This window comes from Emydura macquarii, unplaced genomic scaffold, assembly GCF_026122565.2.
Source record: "Emydura macquarii macquarii isolate MOO-44397 ecotype Brisbane River unplaced genomic scaffold, CSIRO-AGI_Emac_v2 contig_2948, whole genome shotgun sequence".
NCBI lineage: Eukaryota > Metazoa > Chordata > Testudines > Chelidae > Emydura > Emydura macquarii.
Window position 1 is genome coordinate 4,212,213 of NW_027133085.1, and position 21,426 is coordinate 4,233,638.

The following is a 21,426-nucleotide window of genomic DNA, read 5'->3' on the forward strand; positions in this document are numbered from 1 at the left end:
TGGCCACGGCAGTAAGTGGCAGAACCAGGACTGCAGAATCCCTCAGAAGGGGGGGAAACACAGATTGTGGCTTGGCCGGAGGGCCGGGTCAGGAAGAGGATGTGTTGGGCCCTGACGGTGGTGAGAAGGACCACCGGTGAACCCTGACGAAGTGTGACGGCGCACGCCCATGGACGTGGGCATCTGCTTAAGTTATTCCCCAGATCACCAGCAGGAGGTGTCAGTCTGGTGGTGAGTGCTGCGAGTCCATCACAAGTGGTGGAGAATGCAGGCACATGGTCACCCCGATATAAGGGGTGGGACAACAGACCATGGGGACAAGCACCCGGATTAGTAATTGAGAGACAGAGTGGGGCAGGAATGATGGAGCTGTAATATGCAGAGATACTTTTTGCTGAGGGGAGCAAAACCCTCCCTAGCTGGGCCATGGACTGGTCAACAGCTGCGAAGGGGACAGATAAACTGTTGGGGTAAATCCAGGTCCTGCTGACGCAGGTCCTGAAGAACCAGCAGAGACTATGGGAGGCAAACTGGTGCCCAGAAGAGTATTTGCTTGAGTTGGCAGAGCAGCAGCACTACCTACTTTGGAGCTGGGGAGGAGAGAAAGAAAAAGGCCAAAAGGGCAGGAGATACAAGAGAGGACCCAAGGTCTGTACTGTTACCTCTGTGACCAGCTAGGTTATCTGCAGAGGGGCTGCCTCTATCGAGGGGGGTGGTGAAAGCCTTACCCAGCGAGTGGGACGGAAAGGAAGCCCAAGAGAATCCCACCTGTGAAGGGAACAGGGAGGGGGTGGGCATGTTGGGCCTGTGGGCTCGAAGGGCACCAACGGAAGGAATGCCCAGACAGGAACAAAAAGGAAAAGGCCAGTCCAAGGGAAGGAGCTCAGCAAGGGAGGCCTGTGGCCCGGAAGAGACCAAAAAGAGACCAAAAAGGCATTGCCCCCTGAAGCAAAGGTGGGCTAAGAAAGGGATGCCTGGGAGCCAGCTGAGGTCTGAGACTGACCAGCAGGGTGGGCCAGTAGGGACTTAGGGCCTGGCTGAGAGGTATCTCCCACACCCAGCTGGGTGCGAAAGGGAGACAGGGGATAAGATGACAGGGACAGAGAGGGCCCAGTCAGATAAGGGAACCTACGTGAAGGCTGAACAGGATGAGGAAGGAACCCAGATCCTGGAGGAGAGGGTGCTAGGGGATTCAGGGGTACAGATCGGAAAGCTACAAGAGATGCTGGTGGCTATGGAACAAGTGCTGCAGATTGCCCTGAAGGAAAAGGAGGAAGTGTGCCTGTGCTTGAAAAAGATGGAAAAGCAAAGGGAGACCCTGAAAGGCCATCTCCAGGTGGCACAGAGCATGAGGCATCCCTACCCCCGAGGATGGCAGTCTTGAGAGGGAGGGTGTGTGACTGGGCTTCTAATCCCCACTGGCCAGGAAGGGGTCAAAAGGGCCCTTGGAGAAGCAGCCAATGGGAAGGAGCTGCGGGATAGCCAGTTGGGGCCCGGAGCCCAGGATAAAAGGGAGCTGCCAAGCAGAACAGTGACAGTCACTCCCAGGAGCTTGGGGAGGGAAGGCTGGCTGCCCTGCAGGCAGAAGGAGGTCAGCACCCAAGACAGAGCAGTGGCTGACTGCTGGAGCTCAGCAGAGCAGATGCCCTGAGGTTTGGTCCAGTAAAAGATCAGAATGCTAGGTATATAATGTTTTAATCTCTTGAACTCATATCAATTGTAAGGTGAAATAAAACCCCCTGCCTTGAGAGCAGTGTTGTAGCAGATAAACGAAGGTTGCCTGTTGCTAATTTCATTAGGTATAAACAAATCCTTTAAGAGGTATATCCTATTTTATGCTGGCATGAAGGCAGATCCTTCTCTTCTAACCCTCTCCACTGATGCAAAGCACTATGAGCCAAATTTGGTACAAGGGAGTCTTCTAAAAGTGTGAAGTTGTGCAGTTGGGGCAGTGGAGCTGTTCTATGGCGGCTGTTGCTACTTCAGCGCTACAGTGACATCTGCAGCATTTCATGATTGTGTTGTGGATGGGGAGAATGGCTGATGGTTTTGCATAGTAGCAGATATGCTTGAGCAGCCCCGCAGTGCAGTGAGCCCTGTAGAGCAGATCTTTGCAGAGTTCAGGGAATGTGGTCCTTGCGTGCAGATTCCTTCCATGCTGCTCTTTCCCTATATCTTCCCTGTCTGTCTCAGTTCCTCCATTAAACCTGCGTGATGATAGTGGTAGGTTGTTCTAGGTGTTGGAGCCTGTAGCAGTTGCCTACTTCTGCAGGCCTGAGAAGCTGAAAAGGATGACTCATCAGCAAGTATTGGGTCTGCTGCCTGAAACCAAGAAGAGGAAGGTGCTGGGACTTGGAGGAATCTAAATTCCCCACATTCTCCATTTAAAAAAAAAAAAAAAAAAAATTAAAATAGATCCATGTTGGGTAAAATTTAAGTTATAAGCACTTCAAATTATTTCTCACAAGACTCACTGCCCAACCTTCCAAGATCCTATACTCAGCTCAGTGACATTTCTCTGTTCAGAGGCAATGTGCTAATTTTTGAACACTGCATGCCATCAAATTCAAAATCACAGCAAATGTCCAATTACTGGGCAGAATCCTGCTGATTTTGGGGAAAATTGGAAAACCAGAAGAGGGAAATGGGGGACACACAGACCCCCTTGCATCTGTCTAGCAGACTTAGCAGCTTTAACCACCTCTGTAAATATCTGTAGATCAAAGAAACAGTTGGTGACAGTCATTGACACCTTCCAACATAACAATAACCCATTGGCATGGCCCAACAGAGTTTAACATGTTGATGACCTGAATGATAAAAAAGAAAAGAAATAAGAATGGGGATTGTGGGGGGCACTAGGGAGGCATAGTGGGGAATGGGGTGCATACAGAATGCCTGATGGGGAGGGAGAATGGAGTCCCTAGTATGGGAGGGCACAGAGCACCTAGTATGGGAGAAGGGGTAAATGGGGGGGTACATAGAATCTTTAGATGGGGAGACAAGGGGGATTCCTGGTATGGTAATAGGATTTGAGGGGGTGGGGGGGCACAGAGCCTTTGGTGTGAGGAAGAGGATTGATAGGGGAGGTTGCAGAAGTTGCTGAAATAGAGACAGATAGGAGGGTGGTTCCCCGGGAATCTTGCAGCTTGGAATGGAGGGATGCAAGGTGTCCCTGGTGTGTGTAATGCACTCAGCTACAGAAGCAATGAAGTGTGCAACTCTCCAGTTGATTTTGCTTGTGGGGGGGAAGGGAAACTGAAGCAACTTGTGTGCAGTGCAGTATTAGAACTGTCTTTGAAGATGGACTCTTTTTTTTTTATTTTCTCCTGAAAATGCTAACCTTTTAGTCGGATGTACAAATGGTTGGTGAGAGTGGTCACTTCCTCCTTGTGGTTTCCTCTTTCTTCAGCTCCAAAGCTTAGAATGTGAGTTTCTGTTTTAAAACGGAGCAGAAAGAGACAGGAGTTACCAGGCATCTTATTTGAAAGTGCTCTTGGTGCTTTGCAAAGCCTTTAATATGACTTAATTGAGGGCTGAAAGCTTGCATTAATCTAGGCAACAGTCATAGAGACTTTATGAAAGCGGAGAAGGATTATTTTCCTTTCATTTTTTCATGGTCAAAGATGTGTGACATGAGTTCACCCATTTGCTGCGTTTCTGATGTTTGCAATCCAGAAAGATCTAGATTCTCCAGAGGATATCAAAGCATCCTGTTATATCATTATAAACCTTTGGGATTTGTGGAGCACTATTGTCAATGCTGCTGCATAGTTTGGTATTGGGTAAGTTGCATAGTTGTTCTTGTTGTTGTGATAATGTAGACCCAGATTTCTTTTCAGTTGGACTTGGAAATGCTTTTCCTTATTCCCCCTCAAAATCTTTAGTAATTTGGTAAGTATGAAGTAAAAAAATTACACTCTCTCTCTCTCTCTCTCTTTCTTTTTTTTTTTTTTTAAATCAAAATTCAGTAGAATTTAGAATGTAGCAATTAGGCAGGAAACCAGATTAAGTTTCTAGTGCTTTGCAACTCCAGGCTGAGGCATGACTATTACTCATTATTTGAATAGCATATACACATTTCTAAAGACTGCATATAGGAATATCATATATACTCGTACTAGTCTCTCTTTGAAATCTTGTGGAAGATTTCCCCTTTCCCTCTCACCCCCTTTTCTTATTTCTACACATTAACATCAATCAGTAGTTGGCAGGTTGTGCTGTTGGAGGCCAGAGTTCTTTCACCAACTGGCCATTTCTGTGAGGATGACCTGCATTTCCATTAGCACAGTACATCCGAACTGGCAACAGAATACACTTTAAGAGCAGACTGGTTGCGGAGTGTTGCGTCAGAAATAGTTTTAAAACATTTTGGACTTTCATTCCATTTCACTGTAAATGTAATTTCACTGTATCATATGGCAAGGTGGTAACACTTGCCTTGCTTGATTACTTTGAGTCTCACTTTCATGGAGTCCATGCCACAGCAAATAAGAAGAGAAAAAAATGCCTTAAATTCAAATTAGATAAATGTCTGCCCACCTTGTATATTTCATGTACATTATAAGCAACACAGAGTTTGTTTTTACACTGCAAAACTATTGAAGATTTAAAATCCCAATGAAAGAAGTTTTTCTTCACATGAAAATCAGAATAATGATCCATGTCTAGGGCATCTTGTGCTCTGGATTTCCCAGATAACTTTGCTGTGACATGCACTACACTGTTTCACAAATTACTTCCATTTTCATCAGTGACTGGTTTGGGGGACATTGAATATTTTATGCCTGGCCTTGCTGTGAATGCTCTGCTGTTGTATCACTGATCTACAAGTAAGATGATGGCTGCCTGAGGTATTTCTGAGATATTATTTACTTAGAAGTAAAGAAAGCAAAATGGAAAAAGGAGGGCAGTGTTACTGTATGCTTCAGAGGGGCCTTTTCCATGTATAATGGGCTACTTATGACTGTGTTCCTCTGTTTTGTTGGAATTTTTCCTGGGTCCACTAGTCTGGCATCAACTAAGTTCAAAGTATGCCCAACCATGACAGTGTTACTAGTTGAAGACTGCCCAGGGAGTGCCAGTTTGCTGTACTACATTTTGCTATTACTATTTGCATTAGAAGAATCTTGAAGAGGCGATCTGATGATCACCAGGTAAGGGATAAAACAACCATAGTAACTTGTCAAGGTTAACAAGTTTTGGATTCCTCTTGCATTTATAGATGTGGCAGCTTTTTATACACTGACTTCTTGAGAGGTCTCCTGTTAGCATGATCTATGAACATTCACAGCCCCTTACCCCCCCCCACCACCACAAGGATGGTGGGTGCATGTTTGCTGCAGCTCATATTTTTGTCCATTTAACATGAGGTGGTAGCAGTGTAGCCTCAAAGAAAGGAAATTGCTTCTGTTTCATGTTTTGCCAAACAAAATTAATGGTCAAATTAAAAATGAGAAAATAATGTGAATATATGCATAAAAGCTTTGCTTTCACTTCTAATGATAATGAGGCACTGAACCTGTGGTGGAGCAATAAAATGGCCTTTTTCAGATGCCCTAAGTTAACTAGATACTAGTTACAACTATTAAACAGTTTGCTGAGAAATCTCATAAGGTTTTGAGGTAAGGCTACTGCTTAAAGGGAGCCAAAGAGAAATGCTAGTGTATACTGAGACTTTTAATTGAACAAAAGGACCTTTCGCTCCTGGTTTAGAGGGAGTTACTAAAGAGAGGAAACCTCTGTGCGTTTAGTATCCCCAACTTTTATTATTTGCTTTACTGTAGCACCTAGGAACCTTAGTCATAGACCAGGGTCCCCTTGTGCTAGGTTCTGTACAAACAATATAAAAAGAGAGTCCCTTCCCGAGGAGCTTACAGTCTAAGACAAGAAACCACAGATGGATATAGAAGGAGGGGGAAGTATAAGTGAAAATGAGAGACCATGTTGGTTAGTGTGATAAGCAGTGTTCTCTGCACTTTGAAAATAAATGAAAAATAATTAATTTAGCTTGTCTAGATACTGTGAACATCTTAGTGTAAAATAAATGAGAACCTTACATGTTAATATGTTCTGTGTATCTAATAGCTGCATACTGCTTTTCTCTCAGTTCTGACATCTCTCTCCAGGGTCTGTGTGTGTCTTAACTTCCTTAACGTTACCTACTGGGTGATAATCAAGTTTGGTGCATTCTGTTGCTTGTGTTCCTGTTTATATCTGATACTTAAGTTCTCAGGGTGTAGCATTCTTTATCTGCATGTGGGATAATACCTCATGTATTAGCTGGGATGTTAGTCCACAATTACAATAGTGTAATTAGACTGCAATTCTTTAAATTCCTAATTCACAACACTGCATAACTTTCTCTGGGTCTGCATTTGGGCATATCAAACGGTGTCTGCGCATTTCAGCAAACTCTTTTGTCCCTCTGTAAAAGGACTGGAAAACTGAACTCTTTTTTGCATCAAGAGCAAGAAATGCTAGTAGTTACTTTCAGCACTTTTAGATCTTTTTCAAAGGATGTTTCCTCCATATTCCCTTATGTGTCTGAATAACTTCTTACTTAGAGCAAGACTTTTATCTTCCTGATTGCTTTTTTTCCATCTAAAGTCCTTGTCCTCCTTGATGCTGTCTGCATTATGGACTTAATATTTTTTTCTTAATTTCCCATAGCTGCTGTAGGAGTGGTGGAAATGCTAATATCGCTAGACCATCAGCACTTTAGCTATTGCCATCTAGATGTGCTTTGAGCTTGTAAATGACCAAGTGGTTAAAATACTGGTGATCAGACTATATAAGTGCTTCCGTTGTTGTATCTGTTCTTGTAGATGGTAGGAAATCTTGAAGGGGAAAAAGTATCTAGTGTAGTAGATGTAGCCTTGTTTTTTGACTAAGTTTGTCAGTTTATTACAGTTGGTGTCAAGGTCGGAGTGTGATATGAGAGAGAGTGACTTCATAATAACACCAAGAGAGAAGCAGTGGAAGAGTAAATCCTATTTCTAAGTAGCTTGATTGTATGGCCCAGCAGCAACCAATGTGCATTTTTCCACCTTTTATTGCTCTGGGAACAAGAGAGGAAGACTGGCTAGATTTTCTATACAACTGTACAGGCTGCTGCATGGGTTAACAGACAGGCTCCTCCGGGATATTTTGAGTACTTCTGAACTTCATTGAGGCAGGTTGTTGTGCAAGATCCAATGAAAGAAACTTGGTAAAGTGTGGTGGAAAAAAGGCAGACCGACAAGTGTATGATTTGATCTCACTGACTTTTAGGAATATATTTTAAAAGGTTGAGGCAGACTTTGAAGTTTGTGGGAGAAAAAAGAGCAAGAATGACTGGAGGGAAGATGTGTTTCTGAGATCACGTTTGAGACAACCTTAAGAAGCTATGAAAGTATTGTCATGCATTCTACCATAAGAGTGGGGGGCAATCAACTGTAACATGAAAATTGGAGTCCAGAATCCAGAACTTTCAGATCTGTAAACGCAAGTGTTCATGAGAAAGAGAAGTTGAAATTGAAATGACATGTTCTGCTTATTAGATATTACTTCATAGTGAGACAGTTTGATTATGAACATCTGGGTGAACAAGATATTTAGGCATTACAAACTAAGTATAAATGGCTACTCTGTTCAATTATGACTATAAGAATGAACAAACCCCATGGGAAACAAAAAAAAAAATACTGAAAATAACTACTTTACAGTGTATGACTATAATCAGTGTGCATGCAAAATAGGAAGAGGTTTTCTGCTTCTGTTTATGCATCTGAACAAGGGTCTAAAAGGGCTAACAGTCTAGTCTAGTTCAAATTGCGCAAGTGTCAAAATAATGACACAGTTTCTCAGAAGATCTGAATAAAAAAAGGATTACTACTGAATCTTTCCTGTCTTAACATGTTCTTGGATTGCAACCTTTAAAATATAGTGCCGAAAGCCCCATAGCTATGACTTTGACACGGGGGTTAGACTGCATAACAAGGACGCAGTTGTACTTGCCTTCGGAAGTTCATGTAGTTAGTGGAAAAATGCAATCTCAGTCAGAAGGCTCTTTAATACTTTATGGTTGTGAAATCAGGAAAAATAAGTTGCATATTTGTGATCATTCAGTATAACAGATATTCAAGTATTCAAAAAATTTAAAAAATCAGAAATATAGAAGTATAGATCTTAACATGAAAGTGCTATGTTACGTAAAGATTGTTCATGGAAACTTGAAGTCTTCTTGAATAATGGCATCTGAATTCTTCCTCAAAGAAATCCAGGTTCAGTTCTGAAGTCACTTTCGTATGATGGAGGAATTAATTTTCTCTTAGTTTCATAGGTCATGCTCATCCTTTGGTATGATAAAATTACTGTCAGACAAGAAAAGAAAATCTCACAAGTTGCAGTTAATGCTCCAAGCAAGACCGCCATTGACATTTCAGAAACACATGGGACTTTTTTTTTAACTCCTTGGCAGCACCTAGAACTTCTCAAATTATAAGTCTCCATATAGTAAATCACTGATGTATAAGAGAAATTGAAAAGAATTTGAAGAACACATCTATCACTGTGGAATTCTTTTCTCACATGAGTGACCACGAGAAGTAATTGGTGATTCAAGCAATGGGTGTGAGCTTTTGGTTGACTAATTTCTGTTGTAAAAATATTTAACACCTCCTTTGTACCCTGACATAATTTTGGCACCATTGAAGCAAGACCATAAAGTATTTTGATGGTCAAGACCCTGTTCTCTCCTTGGGGTGTCTGGACCCTAATTGTCACAGAAATGTAGAAATAGCAAAAAATTACCCATATTTCTATTTCCCTTGCTGCACTCTAATCAGCCATTGCATTGAAATGGATTAAACAGTTTTCATATTTTGAGGAAACCTTTGCCTTGAAACAGTACATTTTTCCAATTGCAGGATTCAGATTTGATTAAAAAAAACCATATCCGCTCCCATTCCCCCAGCATTGCCTGGGCATGCATACATCTGATAAGGAAAACAAAGGGTATTCTCAGTTTTAACAGTGATGGTATTCTCAACTCTGTTGCCTGTCAAACTAGGAGTTCCCCTTGACTCTGCAGTAATGTCACAGTCGCTGGAGCCTGGACAATTCATCTGAGGTTTCTTCTGGGCTCTAAAGGAGCATTCCCGTTCTAATCAGCTCATCCATGCTCTCTCATATGTGCCAAACAGAGCTTTCTCCTCTCTTCATCTCTCCCCTCCAAACATGTAGGTATGATCTATTGACAGAAACTCCAGCACCAAACCTTGTATCCCCACTTTGCTACTTTGTATATACTTTTGTAAGCCTCCCTGCAGAGGCCCTGTCTGCAGACACTTTCTTACCAGGGTTACACTTTTATTACAGCAGCAACATAAAGCAGTTGCCACACTTCATTTTGCGGAATCACCGTCAATAACATTTTCCTCACCACACCCCCAACTACCGGAATTATGACTACTAAACTGTGGCTTTAGACCTACAATCATTCATCTGAGGGAACTCAGACTAAGAAACTGGGCGTGGGAAGGGGGGGGGAGAATGTGGAACGTGTCTTATTTCTACAAGGGGGAGGGCAAAGAAATATGAGGGGGGGAAGGGGGAAAGTGCCTTCCTTTGCCCCTCCTTAGTGACAAGCCTCACTTAGTGATCCAGTGTGTAGAAGACCAAGAGTATATTTAAAGAGTATATTTTCAAATTGAGTCCTGTGTCCAATGTGTGGCTGTTGTTTTGAGTTTACCTGCCTGGCTTATGAAGTGTTTTTTAAAGCCATTAAACTTTCTCTTGACACTGTTAACCCCTGTCAAAATTGTGTATTAGTTTCCATTATATGCAGCAGAGTTGTGTCAGAAATATCAAGAGACAATATGGAATAATGTATATTTGTACAAAAGTTAATGGTGTAATTTTCAGGATTTCATTCCCAGGACAGCTTACTGGAAAGAACAATTTACAGTACATAATGCTAGAGGTTTACCAGTGCTGTAATGAAAAGGTACAGACAGATTATTACTGGCAGGAAATGAAATGTGAATGCAGCTGCTAATGTCACAGGTGTACAATCTTAATTTGCTGCAGCAGTAAAGGGTATGAATAAACTAATAAACTGATCACAAGTGGCTCAGTGCTGTACAATACTTCAAATGTAAGCTCCTGGAGTACAGAAACATAGCAAGTGTGGTGCACATCCACTACTGGGAATGGCTTCTGCCACAGAGTACTATTACTATCATCAGGATGCAAATAAAACAGAGACCATTGAATCTGTGACATATAGGTGCAATTTTTTTTTTTAATAAACATGGTATGTAATCGAATGTCATACTATTTCAGAACAATTTTATGCAAATGGTTCTACTGACAACCTCCTGGGAAGCCTTTTTTTTTTTTTTTTTTTTTTTATTTTATTTTTTTTAAATAACTACACTGAGTTGCTAAACTGATTTGAAAAAACTTTTTGGATGAGTTTAGTATATGTGTCATGTCTGCATTCTACTTAAAATGTTGAAATTATCTGACTGTTTTCTGTCTGCAGGTAGGGTTGAAAGGAAACAAGTCAAGAAACTGAGATGTAGCCACATAAAGGACATGCAATGAAGAAGTCCTAGTAGAATTCACCTGATCTTGGTAACTGACCTGCAATAACTGAGGGCTAGTCTACACTTAAAACTTACAGTGGCACAGCTGTCAGTACAGATGAGTCAGTACAGATGGATGAGTCTTATTTTTATTTTTGTCATGCCTTTTCAACAGGAGACAGTTGCTTTTATATTCAGTAGCTGCTCATTAAAAATGTTGACTGAAGTGTGTGTGTGTGTGTGTGTGTGTGTGTGTGTGTGTGTGTGTGTGTGTGTAAAATACACACACATATATGTTAAGAATATTATTATGACTGCAATGTCAAGCAGTCTGTTAAACCTTAGTTCAGTCACCTTGTGTGCATGCATTGTGATGAAGTCTTTAATTACACGATCCGATACTGTTTTATCCACAGGACCCTGCCTCATTCAGTGCAAATGTTAATGAGCACCTACTGAATATTTTGTTTCATCCTTCTTGTTCAGTATGTGGCCCCAGGCTTTATTTATTCTGCACTATTCAAATTCTGCTCTGAAAACAGAATTATTAATTTCTTTATGGGTTTTTGTATGGTGTTTATCACTACAGGAGGAGGGATTTGCAAACAATTTATTTTCACAACACTACTGTTGGAAGAGTGAGGGTGGGTGTACTGTCCCCATTTTGTAGATGAGGAAGGTAGGCATCCCCACCGCTTCAAAAAAAACCTCCAAAGTAATCCATTGATAGAGCTGGGCAAAATTTTTCATGCAAATATTTATTTGCTGAAAAACACACTTTTGGGTCAATCAGAAACTAGTTGCAAAGTTGACCCAATAGCTTGTGTCAGGGAAAATTTTTTGTTTGTACTTTTAGTTTTTGTTTTGTTTTTTTTAACTGAAAAACCAGAAGTTCCATCATGTGGCACCACTGACACCCACTGGGTTATTACCAGGGTTGGAATATTTAGATCAACCACCCTGACCTCTGCCACGTGATGTAAGAGTATCTGACAGCAATAGTAGATTAGAGAGGCAAGGTGGGTGAGACAATATCTTTGATTGGACCAATTTCCATTGGTGAGAGATGCAATTTTTTGGCCTCTTAGTGACCTGAAGAAGAGCTTTGTGTTGCCTGAAAGCTTGTTTCTTTCACCAATAGAAGCTGGTCCAATAAAATATATAGCCTCACCCACCTTGTTTCTCTAGTATCCTGGGACCAACATCATACAGCAATAGTAGTTCATCATTCTCTACGTGGACCAGGACTGGATGGGGTTAGACAGACTTTGTCAGCTGGTTTCACAGATTTTGCTGACAGCAGAAGAATGGTGTGACTCAGGAATCTTGGGTTCCATTCCAGGCTCTGGAGGGAGAGTGTGTTCCAGTGAGCTCAGGCCTTTCTGCCTGTTCTCTCACACAAGACTGACCCCTTCCGCCCTGTCCCCCCCAACCTCTACTTGTCTGAGTCCTGTCTCTTCCTCAACCCTGGCACCTCATCTCTGTCCCATTCTCCTCTCCTAGCCAGTTTGTCTCTACTTAGGATTTTCATCTTAGTCTCCTTGCCCCACCAGTAATCTTCCATTCCAGACCCAGTCTACTCTCACTATACTCCCCCACACCTTTTCCCACATCTGGCTTTTGTGTCCCCTCTGCATTTGAATTGGGCTGCTTCCTCTTCCAGGTTACGTGGGTCCAGTATTGAGGCATTGAAAGCACAAAAAATTTAGTCTGAGGCAGGCAGCTGGAATGAAAAATTTCAACCTCAACAGTTAATGTTTGGCAAAATTATAAGCAACTTAAAACAGGGTCTTGTAATGGGAAATGTCAGGCAACTTTAATAGGTGACACTCGCAGTTCTGTGTATAATGTTTATGAGATATCAGAGTCTTACTTAAGTTTCCCTTTGATTTTGTGTGTATGTGAGATTTGTCTGTAGTACAGGGGCAGTGTTCGTCTCCTTCGCTTTGTGTCTTTGATTTGCAGGTAAGAGAATGAGTGCGCAATTACTGATTTATGTTAAAAATCTGTAATAAACCAAATGTGCATGTATGCTCTCACATATGTTTATTACTGTGAATAGTTTGCATGGATAGAATAGGTCTATGTATTTATATTAAAGTAGCATCTAGAGACCCATCTGAAACCAGGGCCCCATTATGCACTGTATAAACACACAGTGAGAGACATTCCCTGGCCCAGAGAGCTTGCCGTCTAAATGGACAAAGAGTGTAAGAGGAAACAGATATGAAGTGATTTGCCCAGGTTCGCACAGCAGGTCAGTGGGGCAGCCTAGAATGGAACACATTTCTTTGTTTCCCGTCCACTGGCCCACACTGCCTCTCACCCTAACCTTGTATAGACCTTTACAAAGACTTGAAAACAGAACAATCCCCAATTCAAAACTAAATGGTCCCTGCCTTGAGGCATTTGCAATCTACATCAAACAACTTTAGAGAATGAAGATCATAAAGGAAGGGAAAGGTGGGGAAGAGGTAAATATTTTATGTTACTGATGACTCTCGGCATAGGAGTGTAATCTAGCAATGCAAATCAAAATAAAAAGTTGGTTTTCATTTTGAGGACAATGAGTGAGGATACTTTTCTGCACTGGAAGAGGGATATCATTTTTCAGGTGGAAGGAAGATAAATTTGCACTGGGAAGTTATGTGAAGAACCTCTTCAAACTCACAGGCTTTGTTCCTCTCTTCATTGCTCTTAGAATAATTCTCTACAGGCCCTCTAGATCAGGGTATCTCCATGCATGAGTTGTTTGTGACCCACCGGGCCAATGGTGCACAGTGCTGTGATCTCTGGGGTTGCGGCACCATGCTTGAGGTGAGGAGCTGAGCCCTGCCAGGCCTGTGGGGCAAGAGCAGCCAGTGTGGTATGCATGGTTTACTTATTTAGTACTTATTACAATAACGTGTATTCCATAGTGTGGGTCAGAGAGATTTTGTAAACCAGATGTTTTCTTGCACTAAAGCTATTTACTTTGGTCACAACTGGCCATCAAGGTTTATCAATGGGTCATGAACCCAAAAAGGTTGAGAACCACTGCTTTAGATTTTTCCTATGGGAACTTGTGGCGGGGTAAGGAAAATTCCCATGGGAATAAAGTCAACATGCTGAGTCCTTTCTGCTCTGCAGTACTTGCTCTGCCTATCTTGCAGGAATCCCCCCATTACATGTCATATCAGCAGGTGATCTGGTCTTTTCTCTGGAAGACATAAGGCTGTGGGATCTTGAAGCAATTTTGGGGTCTTTCTATGCTTCTCATGGTGAAGAATTTTAGCTTAGTTGTTGCTATTCATGCAGCTGGCCACCAGAGGCCTCTGTCCAACTAGCTGAGCTGGCAGCACCCTGGGGAAAGTCTCTTTTCCTGCACTGTGCCAAGTCCGCATGCATTTGATTTTTCTTTTTGCAGGCTGGAACCTATACCTGCCTAGCCTCTTGTTCTGCCAGGTAGACAGAGTGGAGACAGTTCCCCCTGCAGCCTGGAGTGTGAGTGTGTACATAACAATTGGGAAAATAATATTTTTGTGTCACTTCTTCATTAAATGGCAGAGTGAAACTCTTTTGTGTAGTGTGATGGTGGGATGGGATCACCTAAGAGGAGAACCCTTGCTTTTCTCCTGCCTGTCATAAGTAGGGTGGAACCTGCCTTGAGAAAATTTAGCACTGGGGTAAGAGCTGGAGTTTCCCCTGGACGAAGGGGAGCTGCTGTTGGAAGGGATGGTGAGGATGTGGCGGGTCAGATAAGGAAAGGATGTTATGCCAGTGGTTAGAGTGAATGAAGTACTTCTCTGGAGGAAGTGGCCCCCAGCCCCATTTTTTGTGAGCATTTTCTGCTGATTTCAGATTAAAGTTTTACCCAACACCTATGCCCATATAAATGGGGGAGGAGCGTTAGGAGGATTTTTCCATTGTGCATTCAGAAGTCAGGAGTCCTACCCAAAGGAAATGGAATAAGTATTGATTTAAATTGCATTTGTGGAGAAGTCCCATGACTTTTGGACTCTGGAGATTAGCAATACAGAGCCCAGCTACCCTTGATATCTCCTTCTGCCTCATCCTCCAAGGTTTTATACCACATGTAGACTTAAAATGTGTCTACACTTAAAACACTATAATGCCATAGTTGCAGCTGTAGTGCTTCAGCATAGACACTCACTATAGCAATAGGAGGGGTTCTCCCATTGCTGTAATTAATCCACCTCCCTGTAAGGCAGTAGCTAGGTCGACAGAAGAATTCTTCCTTCAACCTAGCACTGTCTACGCCGGGGTTAGGCCAGCATAGCTACAGCTCTGAGTGTGGATTTTTCACACCCTTGTGAGAGGTAGCTATGCCAAAGTAAGGTTTGGTTTATTTTTGTGTTTTGTTTTGTTTGTTTTCCATGTAGACCACCCCCTGCTTTTGAAAGTGTCTCTTATGGAGCTGAGCTTTACAGAGGTGCTGGATGTGATGAAATGTAAATATTTTGACCTGCTTTTTTCATTTAAAATTTTGAATTTTTTTCAACCAGCTCTGATTTCCTCTGACTACTCTTGTCTCTTACGTATTCTTTTGTACCAATGTTCCTTTTGTCAGTCTTCACTTTTGTCTTGTACAGCATCGAGCGTTTCATTGGTATTAAATGGCAATGAATAATAGTTGGTGAGGGACTCCTATCTCTCTCTTTCAAGTTAGGAAGAAAGGTTTATAAATTATAATGGCTTATAAATCTTTAGGATGCCTCATTTGTGCAGTTTGGACCTTGCTTGTATGAACTGCTGACTAGTAGATGTCTGTTACATTTGAAGCACCCCTCTCTAGCTTCTGAAAGGAAGAATGAACTTATCTGTCTCTTCTTCTCTCAACTCTGCTTTTCACTTGAGTTACATTTCCCCCCCACAATTCCAGGGCTGCTGTGACTGTGAGGAAAAGGTCTCTGATACTTTCTGTCCTCCAACCTTTGCATTTAGGGGAATTTCTCCCCTGTGAATAACTCCAGTGCCTGCATATACTGCTTCTACTCATAGTTCCTTTTTTTCTCACCAGATCCAGCAGCAATTTGAAATTTGACATTTTTTTTTACACATTCACTGCTGCTCACGTTTCTGAGTAACAGCAATGAATCACTGTTTATATATACCACTAATAACCAGAATTGTAATCTGCTGCTGTTTGGCAAAGCTCCAACCTGCAGCAGAAGATTTTCAGGGGGGGGTTATGCAGACTCAGGAAGACAGCAGTGCATAAGTCGATACTCTTCACATTTGGAAAGTTTTTAAATGAAAGCTTAAATTGTACAGAAAAGAATGTGTTAGGCTCCTATGTTTATTGGGAAAATTTCCCGGCTTATCAGTGGTGAGTATCCAGGTGGGTATTTCAAGTGTGCTTATTATTTACACAGCACCAACAGCATCCTAGTTGCTATACAGACAAGTATGAAAAATACTGGTCCCTTAAGACTTAAAATTGATGGTCCCCTAATTTGCCAGACATTTGATCAAAAGTACGTTCATGTCTGTCAATCTAGGCAGCAAAACTGAAACAACCATTACTAGGTAGTAATGCAGAAAGAACGTAATCAGTTATGACTATATACAATAGATACACAACGTGATGTATGCTTTTAATAAGTTCACATTTGTGTGTGTGTGTTACAGTTAAATAAAAAGCCTTCCTGGCATTTAGTACAGTACATTTAAAATTGAGTAAAGTAGATACAAGTGTAATACTGTATTTACAGTAAGTTCAGATGTGACCACATGGGAGTAGGTCTCTAACTACCAGAAGCCATTAGGGGAGGGGTTTTTCCAAAGTGCTTAGTGGTGCCATAATTTGCATGGAAGCTCATTGTAAAGCATCCACTGAGGTCAAATTTGTTAAGCCAATGCTCAGCACTTTCTAGAATCCAACCCTAAAGTTTTACCATGTGGGTAAAATTGCACAAAATAAGAATAGGCATTAAACATTTATCCAGAGATTGTGATGGTTTCATTTTGTTTTACTCAGGTTTCTGTGAAATACACAATCCACGAATAACATGCTTTTGTGTTTGGCTTTTTGACTGAGATTTCAAACAGAATTTCAGCAGGTAGTTACACAAGCTGTAAAGACTCCTTGGAGCAGGCAGGCAGATGAGTATTGAAAATATTGGGTATTTGTTGTACGACCACTGCATTGAGAGGCTTTGTGCCTGAAGGAGATTCTCTTATTAATAATTCAAAGAATTTGGTATTTGAGCTATGTCAGTTCTGCCAAGCATTATATAACTGCAGGTTCTAAATGTGCTGGACAATCCTTCGACAGGCATTTGTTATCAGTCTCCAGGACAAAACTGCTTTTAAGACAAAATTTCTTCCCTAAAGCTAATGGGGATTTTTTTCTGTATGCTGTAATACCCTTACATAAATGGAGACCAGTGGCTTGGAACCTGTGTGCGAAAGGTACTAATGTACATCGATGAGCAGCAGCAAAATGCTGTAAGATAAACTTTGTTTCCGTCATTGAGAAATCCTGATGCTGTCATGTTTAAAAGTGTTTGATTCTTTGGAAAGGAAGGTTTCAGCCTTCAGCAAGAAAAGCTTCAGATGTAAAGATAAAGAAAAATGGTTGAAGTGAGTACTCTGTATGTGTTACTTAAATTTGTTTTGTATTAATATATTTATATTGTTTAATTTAGGTTTTTTAGTCTTGAAAATAATCTGTTACTATCTTTCCCTCAGTCACCTTGCCATGATGTCAATATTAGTGAATTTGATCTGTTTAATCAAATCAAAACTCTTATCAGCACAGACCTCATTCTTGGTTGTTAGCTGCTTATTAAAAATAAATCTGCCTATCTTTCACTACTGGCTAATGTTTTAATATATATATTTAACTTTTTCATAGCATATGAATATATTCAATTGATAAGGTACATGTGTATTTTAAGAATTTAGGGACACTTGATTACAGAAATTATAGTAATATTTTAGCTTGGTAGCTTATTCTGTGATTTTTTTTCCAATTAAAAACAAAGAGCCCCCTAACCATATACTTTAGGATGAACACCCTTTCAGTCTACATTTGATACATATCCTAGAAGCTTCATGTCTTCATTTTGTGACACTTCATTGAATAGCTGTCTTAATGTATAAAAATGTAGGCTTGTTTTTACTCACTAGCACTTTACCTTACTTTTTTTCTTAACCTATTCTAGATAGGTGGCAACACATGTCAACAGGCTATGTGTATCTTTCATGTGTGACTTCATGTTTCCCATAGTGCCGTCTAATGTAAAGGAAGGCCCTTACACTTCCCAGAAGGGCTTTCTTAAATGTGACTTGTATGCTGGGTTTGAGAGATCCATCTGCTTTAGAATGCACCAAAGAGACTATAGAAGTGGTATTGAACACATGCTTGTAATGCTGGTGAATTTTTTTTTTTTTGTTCTATTTGTGGATCACTTATAAGAATATATTGCAGAGATGAAGAAATAAGCAGGTGAAAAAAGAGGGTGGGGAAATCATCACAGGAAGAGAACTAACCAGAATATAAAGACAATATTGGCGTCAATAAAGATTAGAAGTTGTCTGATAGTTATATAGCCTTGCTTGTATCTCCAAGATGCCTGCCATCAGTATCATGCTATAGCTTAGCTGCTTTGCTTAGCAGAGGTTTATAATTAAATTGTTTAGTGTGAACTGTCTTCACTCATGAGATTTATTTTATATGGCTTATTGTAAACAAGGGGATCAGTGCGATGTAATTTGCATGTTGGCTCTGATTGAGATTGGATGGAAGGTTCACTTATTTGCACAAAAATAGAATTAAGAAGAAAACATTGCAGCACAACAGACAAATGTTGAGTGAATTCTACAGCATTTTTATCTGCATCCCTTACTCTTTATGTCGTAGCTTTTCAAAGTAACAAAATAAATGCACTGAAGAGAATTTTAACGGGGGATATAAAATTCTCTTTGCTTTCTTGCAGATGAACTGCTATGATAGGAGGTTAAGGCGGACGGGACCTGAGCAGCTGAACAGCAGACATGGCCTGGTTTCTCCACCCCAGCATTCCAGGGTGAATGGCTGGTCTTTACCACTCCACACTTTTCAGTTTATTGGTCTGCTCTTTTACACATACCTGGCCATTGTAGGGTTTGGGATCTACATCCCTTTGCTTCCACATGGATGGAAGTACGCTGCCTATGCTGTATCCTTTTTATCCTCCCCTTCCAGGACATGCTTTGCATGGGTTCAGGATTAAAATGACATATACTTGGCTTAAGCTATAAATAAAGGTTCATGCGTTAGAGAAGTGGATCACGTTTCCCTGGCTGTAAATTGAACCACACTTGCATGTTGTGGATGGTTTTTGTATAATTTCACTTCCTGCAAATTTTTGTTTTGTTTTGTTTTTAAATCTGTTTTCGCCAGCTAATATTGAGTATGATCTAAAGCCCATCAGTCAGTGGGGGGTCTATCCATTGACTTCATTGACTTTGGATCAGGCCCATTATGTGAGTCTCGTTCTTACTATGAGCTGCTCAGCAGTCAGGTGGTGGGGTATAAATTCTCCACTGCTTTGAAAGACTCCTTGGTGTATTGACAAACAGTCCCATGTGTACACCGCACTTCAGCCCCTGAGTTACCTATTGGGTGTTCCATCACTTTTATTTTTGGGGAAATTATTTACATCAGAAATAAAGAACTGTAAAATTATTTATGGTAAAGAAATAACAGGCTAATGTGATCCTGGGCTGTATAAAGAAGGGAGTAGTGAGTAGGAATAGGGAGCTAATCTTACCTCCGTGGATGGCATTGATGAGACAGATGCATAACATTCCCAGTGGCTAAAGGGGAAGGGTCCTGCCCCTGCAAGGATGGGATGGGAGGCCTAAGAAGAGAAGTTGCAAAGCAAGCCTACCCTGCACTTACCCTGCCCTGGTGGCTCCTGTCCTGTGGAGCTGGCTGGGCTCAGCTCCAATACTTTGAATGTGTGTCAGATTTGAGGAGGAGAAGGGCTGGGTAAGGCCTGTGGGAGGTGGTGGTGGAAGCAAGGAGCGAATTAGAGAGTGGGGAGGATGCTGCAAGAGGATGGGAGGGGAAGCAGGTTGTAATGTGTGGTGTTGGGGAGCCAAGCCTGGCCAGTAGTCTCTGTCTCCACCCCCACTCCACACCCTCCCCCAAGGACAGGACATGGGGTTTTGTAGGTCAAAGCAGGACAGTCCATGAAACTGGGGCTGTTGGGAGGTCTTTAGATGCTAGAACACTGTGTCTAGTTTCAGTGTCCATATTTTAATAAGGATGTTGAAGAGGGTGCATGAAAGAGCTCTAAAAACCATTCAAGGGCTGGAGAAAACATCATACACTGAGAGATTTAGAGTTCAATCTGTTTAATTTATCAGAGTGAGAGGTGCCTTGATTCCAGTGTATAAGCACCTTCACAGGGAGAAAATAAGTTAGTAAAGGACTCTTTCACCTAGCATAGAAAGGCATAACAAGAACCAATGGCTGGAAGCTGAAGCCAGACAAATTTAGATTAGAAATTAGGTGTGCATTTTTAACTTGTGGCCTTTGAGACTATAAACTGTGATCCTGGAAGGTGAATGTATCAAGAAAAAGAAAGCTGCATTTGATTGAAATCCAGCTGAGTCCCTTGAGCTGCACCCTCTGACTTTTTAAACTGAAGCGTTTGAATCAACCCCAGCCACTATGGCGAGGAGCTAGGGGTGCTACCACTCCCTGCCTCCTCTGCAGCCGTAGGAGCTGCCTGGGTTAAAGACTGATCAATCACTGATATTTTGGGGTTTGCTGGCAATTCCAAATGTTTGTTTTTTAAAAAGTTAGTTTCAGGTCAGCCCAAAATCAAAATATATTTTTTTAAAATGGGCAAATCATAAAGTTGAAAGATTTGTTTAGTTAAACATTTAGTCTGAAACAAAACATTTTGCTTTGATTTCAAGCATTTTTTAACTTTCAACAAAACATTTTAAATAACATTAAAGGAAATTTCTAAACAAAATATTTAGAGCCAAAAAGTCAGTTTCCTTACCAACATATAAAAATGAAAGACTTTGATTTGGGTGTGGGTGTGGGTTGGGTTAGGTTAGGTTAGGTTACTTTATTGACCAGAGAAATTCAGCAAAATGTTTTGTCACCAAATCTGCATTTTTTTTTTCCCATCAAAAAGGTTTTTTGGCTGTCAGTTGTGGCCAGCTCTAGCACAGATCTGAGCTTGGGAGTGCTCTGAAGCAGCTGCTGTCTAGTAACTGCTGTGTCATAGGTAAGGATATGATTTGGTCATGGAGTTAATGGATTCTGTGACTGCGTCAGCCACCTGCAGTGGGGCTCAGGCTTCAGCCCCCCCCGGCCAAACCATACCCTGATTTTGTGCACTTTTACCATGACTCCTTCATAAATTTTGCCTAATTTTACTGTGACCATAGTCATAGTTGAGGAAGGGAAGAGGAGTTCTGGCTGCTCCAGTAAGATTGCTCCCTTCCAGGGTTGTCAGAGCCCTGGTAGATGAAGAATAGGAGCTTGACTGACTCTGCCTGAACCTAGGTGAAGAGCCTAACAAAGTCCTTCCCCAACCCAGCCACCCAAAAAGGTCCAAGTGAAAGGAAAAAGAAGCTGAGAAACAGCAGCTAGTTACTGCATCCTGACTTTCTGTCCCAGACCAGGCTAAAGCATTCTGGGATGCCAAGATATCACATGCTAGCAGAGTAAGCCATGTGCGCCATCCCCTCGTGACCCTGGGATGCCCTCTGTACCAGGGGCTGTAGGGCGAAAGAGGTGTAGGAGCACATTATGCTGTTTATACACCTGCTGAGAAATCCCCAGCAGGGGGCTTGAGGGCTGTTCACTGCTTTTGGGCAGTTTTAAGGGTATGTACACACT

General features: G+C 41.5%; 1 protein-coding gene across 1 annotated transcript in view; it reads left to right on the forward strand.

The window, feature by feature from the left end:
* LOC137167620 (palmitoyltransferase ZDHHC11-like) overlaps window positions 1–21,426 on the forward strand; it is a 77,421-nt gene that overhangs the window by 11,839 nt on the left and 44,156 nt on the right. The window contains exon 2 of the mRNA XM_067569831.1: window positions 18,515–18,736. Coding sequence (XP_067425932.1) covers window positions 18,515–18,736 — 222 coding nt within the window. The remainder of the gene's footprint in view (window positions 1–18,514; window positions 18,737–21,426) is intronic.